The following is a 12,071-nucleotide window of genomic DNA, read 5'->3' on the forward strand; positions in this document are numbered from 1 at the left end:
TGACTTATTTTTAATATTTCACATTTCATTACATATAAGTGTGCGCACACACACGCGCACACATGTGTTTTTGTGTGTGTGTGTGTGTGTGCGCGCACGCACACATGCATATACATTCATATATGTTTACATACATACATACACATACACACATATATATATATACAGAACATACACACACACACATATTTTGTACACACACACATGTACAAACATGTGTATATATACAAGCACACACACACAGTTATTTTACTAGGAGAAGGGGGTTTTTTTCTTATAATTATGTGTGCATGGATATACATACACTCCAATTTTTCTGTTCATTTGAACAATTTATTTTGTGTATAGGCATCCCAATGCACAAATATATTTATTTTTTAGATTTAGAATGTTTATTACACTAAAATATTTCATGGAGTTCAAACATGCACCAATCCACTATAATTAATCTCTTTGGAGCTATTTCCAATACCAAATCTTCAATTTTTATATTCACAATGGGTTGGATGATCAGATTCCTATCTGGATTCTGATTATTCAACCTATCATTTTTTTACATTCTTTTATTTTTGACATACACACATTTTCTTCTTCCTTGTTAAATTTATAAAGAATAGTGTTCACCACACAAATCAACATGTGTTTATATAATAACTATTAAAGTAAACAAAGTGACAATCCATACAAGTATCCATCTTCTATAAGAATTCAACATTTTTTCATATTGTTTAAATACAAACAATAGGTTCAAAACTCAGCTTCCCATTTAGACTTGGATTATAAATTACTTTACCTCTCACATACACACATCTTCTACAAGGATTTAACATTTCTAAATACAAACAACAGGTTTAAAACCCTGTCTTCCATTCAGAATTGTATTATGAATTACTTTATTCCCAACGCACACACTTTTTATCTGCCAACACTTTTAACCAAATATATTATCTTTTAAATGCAAAAGAATAGCATCTATTATAACAAACAATTTAGTGAGGCTATACATGTAACAAATGGCAGTAAATACAAAGTGACAAGATTGTTTTATTTCACTCATTTTCATCTTGCAACTAACAGGTTAAAGTTTAGATTCTCACATATATACAACCTTGCAAATTAGTTCAAATTTTTAAATTGTAACAGCTGGGATCCTGTGTTGGTTCCACAGCTGAATGCACACAAATGTTTTTCTATTGGATTACATATCTGATGACAACTTCCTCTTTTTACACAAATGTGTATAAATTGCCAACAATTGTTAATGATGACATTCACTTTTTTATCTGATAAAACAACCCCTGTAGGTTGAGAAACGCGTCATAAAATATTAAAAGTCATTTTTATTGAAGTTGTCTGTGTTGTGGTTCATATATACCCACTGAACAACACACATAAGATTACTCCTTTGCAACACCTGAAGTCCAGACAACAGGAGACAAATACCAAGTTGCAACTGGAACAAGTGCCTTTGGAGCCTGGCTCCTACAGTGTACTAGCCACTGTTAAGTGCTAGCCTGCTCTCTTGCACTGGTCACAGTACAGTGCCACACCATCTGGTAAGCATAACACCTACTTTTATCTGTACCTGCATTCCAGACGATATCACGCTATTGTGGCGCCCTCTTTCTATAGAAATATTGTATTCATAATACTGAGGTACCTTTAATTCATTTTGAGTTTGGGTTAATTTATAGAAGAATTTCATCCATTCATGGGATAATAGACAATATCTATTGAATAGTAATTAATCTAAATATCTCTAAAGCCTGCTTAATATTTTAATGTTGTATTGATCAATTGATAGATATAACTAGTCATAGGTGATATTCAGTTACTACATAAATATAATCAATGTGTATATAGAGATTTACTGATCAGAATTTAGGAATATTTTATATTGCGATTAAATATTAATTTGTAATAATATTATTGTTGTCAAATTTATAGATATCTCAACAGTGTATATTTTGGGGTACACTACAGAAATTTAACATCTTGCTGGAGTGTATTGACAAAATTCTGCTATATTAATTGTAGACATCCCTGACAATAGTTTTATACTGCTATTAATTATTAATATTCATAACTAATAATACGTAACACAAGCACATATCGTGAGAATACAAGAGAGATTCCCACTAAAGAATGCGATTTGTAGCACTTACTGCCCTGACTACTTAGGCAGAATATGTGGACAACTAAATTAAAACATAACGTTTAATATTGCTATATAAAAAAGGGGTGAACGATAATTAAAAACAGTGGAAGGAGTAGTTCCAATGCAATTACCCTAGTGTATACAATTTTTATAATAGGCCTCTGAGGTATGATAGCCTTAGTGAATATTAGGGTAAGGTATATAGCAAAGGTTTGCATAGTTAATATAGATGGATATATAATACACTTTACATTCGCTCCAACTTACATGGGTGGTAGTGGGGGCCAGGTGCATGTAACTCACTGAATGTAATGGGTGTAATAATGTGTATTGCACTAGTGATATTGTGCAATATCATCAATTTTATTAAAAGTAACAGTGCAGGCCTTATTTGTAGGACCCAAGGAGTGTAGTGTTATGCTTAAACTTGTGTGTTGTATAAGCATAACACACAAGTATAAACATAACACACCAGTAGGGCAAAACGCGTTAGGAGTTAATAGAGAGCATTTGGGAGCTCTTTTTAAATGGATAGGAATAGTTGTTGTTACGGCATAGCAATTTATTGTATAGATTTGATCAATTAACATACCGCTCTTGTTGTAATTACTGGCGTGGGCTGGGTAGCGCTAACTGATGATCCACCCCTTTTTTATATAGCAATATTAAAAGTTATGTTTTAATTTAGTTGACCACATATTCTGCCTAACTAGTCAGGGCAGTGAGTGCTACAAATTGCATTCTTTAGTGGGAATCTCTCTTGAATTCTCAAGATATGTGCTTGAATTATTGAATTGTGCGAAGCACCCCTCCCTATAATATCATACAAAGATATATTAGGTATTAAACCTAACAACCTTAATAATATTAGGGAGTTTGCCCGTTAGTGGTGCCATTGCTGTACCTACATGAACCAATAATACGTAACACGTTGGTGGCAATTGCTGCTGATAAATACACCAACATTACTGGAGGACACTCCTGAGACGTATTAACATTATCTATACCTTATAATAATTTACCAAAAAAACATCATATATATATATATATATATATATATATATATATATATATATATAAATATATATTTAAGAATAAAGAGAACTTATTCTGCTATGTGAAGAACATTGGAATGTGAAACATTAATATTTTTATGTCGAGTTAGGGCACTTGAGAACATGCGATTGGGTTTGTGTGTGATTAGGATGTTAGAGTTTTTTACACTTTTTTTCTGCATTGACTTCTATAGGGGAATAGTTTATCACACGCCTGATATTGTAAGTTTGGACTTTTACGCTCATCGGGTTAGCGCGCAAAGCAAAAAAAGTTTACTTTCAACTTTTAATACAAGCGCAACCCGATGCGACAAAAGCTTACTTCTAGAGCAGTTAACGCTCGAGTGCAAGCATTAAATAATGCTCTACTTGTAATCTGGCCCTAAGAATTTTAGCAAGCCTAACCTGGCCACATATCAGTCCATATTTGACCTCAGCACACATTATACAAGAAAATATAAAGCAATGAAGGTGTTGCTAACAATATGACAGTTGCTAGCATAGTATACTCTAGTAACAAATATTAAGCAGCTCCTCCAAAGTGGTATGGCTACTGACAAATTAAGCAAACACTGCCATTTAGATTAGTTTTTTCTTAATCACATAAACATATTGACATAAAGTATTCACTTTCCCTTTAATAACACTGTCTTGAAAAAAATATTCTCTTAAAAAGAAAAAGGAAAAAAGCAAGATTATTTATAGGACTCAGATTGGACAAAGGTAATGGGACATATGTATCAAGCTCCGAATGGAGCTTGATGCCCCGTGTTTCTGGCGAGCCTGCAGGCTCGCCAGAAACACCAGTTATGAAGCAGCGGTCACAAAGACCGCTGCTCCATAACCTGTACGCCTGCTCTGAGCAGGCGGACAGACATCGCTGGAAATCGACCCGATCGAGTACGATCAGGTTCATTGACAGCTCCCTGCTGGCGGCCCATTGGCCTCGAGTCAGCAGGGGGTGGCGTTGCACCAGCAGCTCTTGTGAGCTGCTCGTGCAATGCTGAATACGGCGAGCGTATTGCTCGCCTTATTCAGCGAGGTCTGTCTGACCTGATCCGCACTGTCGGATCAGGTCCGACAGACCTTAATAACTAGAGGCCCATGAGTGGAATCCCCCAGGGAGTGGTACTGGGTCCTGTTATTTTATTATTTTTATTAATGACTTGGAGCAAGGATTAAATAGCAACATCTCTATTTTTGCAGATGATACAAAGTTATGCAAGGTCATTAGGTCAGGGCAGGATGAACTTGCTTTACAAGGGGATCTACAAAAATTAGAAGAATGGGCAGGTAAATGGAAAATGAGATTTAATACTGGAAAAAACAAGGTTCTACATTTTTGAAGTAAAAATAAGCAAGCAACTTATTATTTAAATGGGACTAGATTTAGCCAAACAGAGGAGGAAAGGGATTTGGAAGTAGTAAAAGATAACACGCTAAAGATGGGTGCATAATGCAGGGCAGCAGCTTCTATGGCTAAAAAAATACTAGCATGTATAAAAAGAGGCATTGATGCAAGGGAGGAAAGCATAATTCTGTCACTATATAAATCCCTGTTAAGACCTCACCTTGAGTATGGAGTGCAGTTCTGGGGACCGATCTCAAAAAAATACATTGAAAACTTTGAAAAAGTTTAGACAAAGGCCACACATCTAATAAGGGGAATGGAGAATTTAAGCTATGAGGAGAGGTTAGCCAAACTGGGTCTGTTTTTTTCTAGGATATGTTTAATTTGATTATGGTGTAAAATCTTCTTACTGAGGCAGAATTCATTGTCGTAAGTCTAATTTATTGCCCCAATCATACATATAGTTAAGTAGGCAAAGTCTCCCCAGTGGAATGCTTATGAAGTAAGGTTGCATATTTGTATAATTGAGATTGTTAACAGTGCACATAGAGGATCCTTGCCTCTCAGACGTATGCCTGTTGGATATGTGTTTACCACACTCACGTAATATTTCTTCGTTTTTAAATTATGTAGTAAAAGTTAAGTTTTAATTGAGATCTCTGATAATGTTGTACAGATGCAATTTCTTTTGGATTATTGGTGAAATTTTATTTTGAAAGAGAGTCCTATAAATATTCTTTATTTTTACTTTTTCTTTAAGAGGATCATTTTTTTTCTGTACATGTTTAATTAAAGGACCATTAAACTTGACATTTCAATAATGTATAAAATGCTTCATTATTGCAAGTGAAACATTATTGCAATATACAGTCATTATTTATTTTGCTGCCTTTTGCTGTGCGTGTTTACTTTCTCCCATGGAGGTTTGGGTTAATACTTTAAGGCAATTTATTTAAAAGGTGGATTATCAGTTTTGCATCAACAGTCATGATAGGAGAATCATTCTTTGCAATTGCAACATTTTTTTTATTTTGGATAATTTCGTTTTTTTCTGTAATTTTAGATTTTTTTATTTTTGTAATATTAGAGTTTTTTATTTTAATTTAATCTTAGTTTTGTTTTTTTGATGTAGTGTTGGGATTTTTTATTTTTTTTAAGTTAGGATTTTTTTATTTTGGTACTTTTTAATTAATTTAGTCTTTTTTTTATTTTATGTAATTGGGGTTAATTTAGGGGGTGTTAGTTTAGGGGGCTTAGTGATTATACTAATTATTAGCGTTGTGGGGGGTTGGCGGTTTAGGGGTCAATAGTGTGATTAGGTAGTTGGCGTTGTGGGGGGTGGCGGTTTAGCGGTTAATAGTGTAATTAGGTAGTTGGTGTTGTGGAGGGTTGGCGGTTTAGGGGTTAATATTGTAATTTGGTTATTTGCGTTGTGTGTGAATGGCGGATAAGGGGTTAAACACTTTATTAGGTAGATTGTGATGTGGGCGAATGGCAGATTAGGGGTTAATAACTTTATTATGTACTTTGCAATGTGGGGGTTGGCGGATTCCTAGTTAAAACATTTTATTTAGCGTGGGCAGGTGGGACCACTGCACTAAAGAAAATGGCCTGTGTACACGGGCTTTACCACTAGTGGGTAATAAAGGGATTATCTTTCTTTTTAAACGATAAACATTTTGGAGTTGACTGTCCCTTAAAAGGTTATAAAGTAAATTAATATAACAATGTTAATTGTGCAAAGCTGGGGAATGGGTAGTAAAGGCGTTATCTATCTTTTTAAACAATAACAATCCTGGTGTAGACTGTCCCTTTAAACTTGCATGGTTCAGATAGAGCATTATGTCATTTTAAAGAAACCAAAAAAAGTTATTTCCTGATTTTGACAGAAATACAATTTTAAACAACTTTCCAAATTATTTCTATTATCAAATTGTCTTTGTTTTCTTGTTATTCTTCGTTGAAAAGCAAGAAGGTAAGTTCTTGAGCGTGCACATGTCTTTAGCACTATATGGCAGCAGTTTTGCAACAATGTTATACATTAGCAGGAGCACTAGATGGCAGCACTATTTCCTGTCATGTAGTTCTCCAGACATGTGCCACTCTACCTATCTAGATATCCCTTCAACAAAGAATAACATGAGCACAAAGCAAATTTGATAATAGAAGTAAAATAGAAACTTTTTTAAAAATTGTATTCTGTATCTGAAACATGAAAGAAAAATATGTGGGTTGCATGTCCTTTTAAGACAGTCAAGTCCAAAAAAAACTTTAATGTTTTAAATAGGGCATGCAATTTTAAACAACTTCCCAATTTACTTTAATCACCAATTTTGCTTTGATCTCTTGGTATTCTTAGTTGAAAGCTAAAACTAGGAGGTTCATATGCTAATTTCTTAGACCTTGAAGACTGCCTCTAATCTGAATACATTTTGACCACTAGAGGGCATTAGTTCACATGTTTCATATAGATAACATTGAGCTCATGCACGTAAAGTGACCTAGGAGTGAGCACTGATTGGCTAAACTGCATGTCTGTCAAAAGAACTGAAATAAGGGGGCAGTCAGCAGAAGCTTAGATACAAGGTAATTACAGAGGTAAAAAGTGTATTATTATAACTGTGTTGGTTATGCAAAACTGGGGAATGGGTAATAAAGGGATTATCTTTCTTTTTAAACAACAAAAATTCTGGTGTTTACTGTCCCTTTAAATTCAATTCTATTTTCACTTTTACTTTGTTCACTTAGTATCCTTTGTTGAAAAATAATATGCACATATACACTACTGGGCTACGCTAGCTGGTGATTGGAGGCTACACACATATGTCTATTTTCATTGGCTCACCAGATGTGTCACTTTAGCTAACTCCCAGTAGTGCATTGCTGCACTGGGGCATGTGTGAAACTTCTTCTGTAGGTTAAAAACCGTTATATACAAGCAGCAATAGCGTAATAACCAAATGCTTTTTGACATTTAATATTTGTTTAAAACTAACAGGAAATGTACATCTGAACCTTAGTTATGGTCACTGGTTAAAAAGCAGAACTCCTAGTGCAATGCCACAATCTCCCAGACACAGAAAAATATGTTTTCACTTTTTTGTCAGTACAGGAATGAACATTTTCCAATAAAATAAATAAATTATAAAAAAATATATATATATATTAAAATGGTCTCTAATGCAACAAAGACAAAAAAATAATTTCCCTAATTAAAGGGACTTGAAACACAAATGTTTTCGTTCATGATTTAGAAAGAACATGAAATTTTAAACAACTTTCTAATTTACTTCCATTATCTACTTTGTTTCATTCTCTTGATATTCTTTGCTGAAAATCATATCTAGATAGCTTTAGTAGCTGTTTATTGGTGGCTGCACATAGATGCCTCATGTTATTGGCACACCCATGTGCATCACTATTTCTTCTACAAAGGATATATAAAGAATGAAGCAAATTAGATAATAGAAGTAAATTGGAATGCTGTTTAAAATGTTATCTCTACCTGAATCATGAAAGAATAATTTGGGGTTTAGTGTCCCTTTAATTAATTTATTTTTATTCCATGATTTTGAAACTGGCTGATTTTTTTTGTTGCCATGTGATTTCTTGGTAATTGCTGTTGGATCCTTACTATAAATTATTTAAATCGTGCAGTATTCTGGGCACCTGTCACATTTTGTATTATTAGATGCTATGATTAATACACGGAATGCTATTGGCATCTGTCCCAGGAAACAGTGACAGTCTTGTGATGTGACACCTTAAGTTAATATTGCCAGGAAACAGTGACACCTTAATATTGACCGGAAACCACACAGTCACATTGAACATAACTTAAACTTACCCAGGGTAACAGAGAGTTTTCAGACATAGTTATGTTATGGTTAATTACATCGCCGTGCTAGTTTCCCAATCCTTTTTTGTACTCAGGATTTTCCCCTTTGGAGAACACGCCATCATGGTCTCTGTGCAATCAGAAAAAGGTATCCATTATTTTATTTCTTATTTACTTTAAAAAGGTTGGTTTTTTTTACTAAATTGCTATAAGAGTTCTGTTTCGATACTATAGGCATAAAGTGAAAGAGAAAGCAAACTGTGTGCTGTCACTGCTGTGTACAAAATAATGTGTCCTCTGGAACGAAAACAGTCACTCTCTGTTCCCCAGGAAGCTGCTTTGTACATGCAGACCTGTGTGTGAACTTTATTGGTGCTAGGAAACTAAAAATGAGGCAAAAAGTCATTTTAGAATTTGCTTTACTAAATTGAGGTTTAATGCAAACGTGTTGTATGCCTGTGTAAGTTTAGTGTAAATGCTCAACAAGAATACTTTAATATGATAGTTATTATTAAGTACTGTACACTGTTATACGCTGCAATAATTGTTATTAGGATCTAGAGCATATGCCATAGGTAAGATATTTTTTCTGTTACTACAAGATACATACATCTCTCTCTTTCTCTTTCATCAATCTCTCTCTCATTATCTCTCTCTCTCAGTATCTCTCTCTCTCTCATTATCTCTCTCTCTCTCATTATCTCTCTCTCTCTCTCATTATCTCTCTCATTATCTCTTTCAACTCTCTTTCTCTCTCTCTCACTTTCTCTCCCTCTCTTTCTCTCTCTCTCTCTCTCTCTCTCTCTCTCTCTCGCATCTCTCTCTGATTATCTCACTCTCTCACTCTCTCTTTCTCTCTCTCTTACTCTCTCTTTCTCTCTCTCACTCTCTTTCATCTCTCTCTGATTATCTCACTCTTTCTCTCTCTCTCTCTGTCTCACTTTCTCTCACTCTCTCTCTCTCTCTCTCTCTCTTACATCTCTCTCTGATTATCTCACTCTCTCTCTCACTCTCTCTTTCTCTCTCTCTTACTCTCTCTTTCTCTCTCTCTCTCTCTTTCATCTCTCTCTGATTATCTCACTCTTTCTCTCTCTCTCTGTCTCACTTTCTCTCACTCTCTCTCTCTCTCTCTCTCGCATCTCTCTCTGATTATCTCACTCTCTCTCTCACTCTCTCTTTCTCTCTCTCTTACTCTCTCTTTCTCTCTCTCACTCTCTTTCATCTCTCTCTGATTATCTCACTCTTTCTCTCTCTCTCTCTGTCTCACTTTCTCTCACTCTCTCTTTCTCTCTCACTCTCTTTCTCTCTCTCTTACTCTCTCTTTCTCTCTCACTCTCTTTCATTTCTCTCTGATTATCTCACTCTTTCTCTCTCTCTCACTCTCTCTTTCTCTCTCACTTTCTCTCACTCTCTTTCTCTCTCTCACTCTCTTTCATCTCTCTGATTATCTCACTCTTTCTCTCTCTCACTCTCTCTTTCTCTCTCTCTTACTCTCTCTTTCTCTCTCTCACTCTCTTTCATCTCTCTCTGATTATCTCACTCTTTCTCTCTCTCTCTCTGTCTCACTTTCTCTCACTCTCTCTTTCTCTCTCACTCTCTTTCTCTCTCTCTTACTCTCTCTTTCTCTCTCACTCTCTTTCATTTCTCTCTGATTATCTCACTCTTTCTCTCTCTCTCACTCTCTCTTTCTCTCTCACTTTCTCTCACTCTCTTTCTCTCTCTCACTCTCTTTCATCTCTCTGATTATCTCACTCTTTCTCTCTCTCTCACTCTCTCTTTCTCTCTCACTTTCTCTCACTCTCTTTCTCTCTCTCACTCTCTTTCATCTCTCTGATTATCTCACTCTTTCTCTCTCTCACTCTCTCTTTCTCTCTCACTTTCTCGAACTTTCTCTTTCTCTATCTCTCTCATCATCTCTCTCTTATTTCTCTATCTTATTTCTGTACTGTCTTAGGTATGTCATCTTGTCTCATATAAGAAGTGGCTCATTAAAGATAAGGAAACTTTAAAAAAAATATAGCAAAAAGCTTATTATCTCTTTAACTGTATGCAATTTGTATAGTGCTATATTTGTTTTTTTAGAGAGCATGGTTCAGCAGCTGAGGAGTTAACACACAGTACCAGTACTCAGCAACGCCCATGGGTGGATAATTACAACAGTGCTTACGCAACACTAGTGGAAGAACTAGGAAGTTGTTACTGTTGTTTGTTATAATTGTAGCTGTTATACTACTCTGTACATAAATGCATTAAAATAAATCTTAGTTTTAAAAAAAGATGTGGGATTATTAAAATATGCAATTACTGCACACTTTTTTTTTTTTTTTAAATATGTATATCAGATTTGTATCATGAAACGTTGTAACATACTTCTATATATTTAACAACCAATGGCAGCTATGTGTGGAGGTATTTGAGTATTTCCATTAAAGGGATAGTCTAATCAAAAATAAACTTCCATGATTCAGATAGAGCATGCAATTTTAAGCGACTTTCTAATTTACTCTTATTATCAATTTTTCTTTGTTCTCTTGTTATCTTTATTTAAAAAAGCTAGAAAGTAAGTCTAGGAGCCGGACCATTTTTGATTCAGCACCTGGTTAGCGCTTGCTGATTGGATGGCTACATTTAGACACTAATCAGCAAGCGCTATCCAGGTGCTGAACTAAAATGGGCTGGCTTCTAAGCTTACATTCCAGCTTTTTAAAATAAAGATATCAAGAGAACAAAGAAAAATTGCTAATAGGAATAAATTAGAAAATTGCTTAAAATTGCATGCTCTATCTGAATTATGAATGTTTAATTTTTACAATACTATCCCTTTAAGGCACAATATATATACAATCCCAAGGGAACACTTCCCCGAAACATCATGAATTACACAATAAAGTGTGAAAAGAATTGAACAAATCCAGTGAGTGTCTAAACTTTGTTAATATATATATTATTATATTTATATATATATTGCTTCAGACTTGAGAAAGGAAGGAATTTTTCCGAAAGCCTACTTATAAATGTATAGTTAGTCCAATAAAAAAGGATCATTGCTCAATGCAATACTCTTGTTATTTTGATATATATATATACATCTTTCAGCAATCTCAACTGTTACTTTCTAGTGATCTCTGCTTCTATTTAGGGAACAACAGTGACGTCATTTTATAGCCAGTTAATACACATTGTCTAAGAGAATGCAGAAAAACAGAAGGGCGCCTCCTAGTGTAATATAATACAGACTATATACATATGCTCAATAGTGATTAGCAGGTACTCACAAGTGTGGCAGCACCAACTTGTGCTTAGTAACGCATACTGGGGTCTCACAGTGTCTCAGCTCACTGTTCAAGGGCTCTCAACACTCCTTTGTCCAGGGTGTTTGCTCCAAATAGATAAACTCAGTCTCTCCGTCAAGTGATATAAAACTATTCACTTTATTAAAATCCAATATAAAAACACAGTATACAAAAGTTTCACTATGTATTAAAATTGTGCAACTAGTTTCTCAGCTGACACGCTGTTTCATCAGGCATCTCATCTCATTGAGACCCCAGTATGTGTTACTAAGCACGAGTGGGTGCTGCCACGCTTTTGAGTACCTGCTGATCACTATTGAGCATATGTATATAGTCTGTACTATATTACACTAGGAGGTGCCCTTCTGTTTTTCTG

General features: G+C 34.9%; 1 protein-coding gene across 2 annotated transcripts in view; it reads right to left on the reverse strand.

Moving 5' to 3' along the window:
• TNFRSF14 (TNF receptor superfamily member 14) overlaps positions 1–8,727 on the reverse strand; it is a 52,866-nt gene extending 44,139 nt beyond the window's left edge. The window contains exon 1 of one of the 2 annotated variants that reach the window (XM_053690345.1): positions 8,412–8,727. In XM_053690345.1, the coding sequence (XP_053546320.1) occupies positions 8,412–8,438 (27 nt within the window). In that variant the 5' untranslated portion in view covers positions 8,439–8,727. The remainder of the gene's footprint in view (positions 1–8,411) is intronic. The other variant, XM_053690346.1, reaches the window with a different exon arrangement.
• Between the last annotated feature and the right edge of the window lie 3,344 nt (positions 8,728–12,071).

The sequence above is a fragment of the Bombina bombina genome, chromosome 8, assembly GCF_027579735.1.
Source record: "Bombina bombina isolate aBomBom1 chromosome 8, aBomBom1.pri, whole genome shotgun sequence".
Lineage (NCBI taxonomy): Eukaryota > Metazoa > Chordata > Amphibia > Anura > Bombinatoridae > Bombina > Bombina bombina.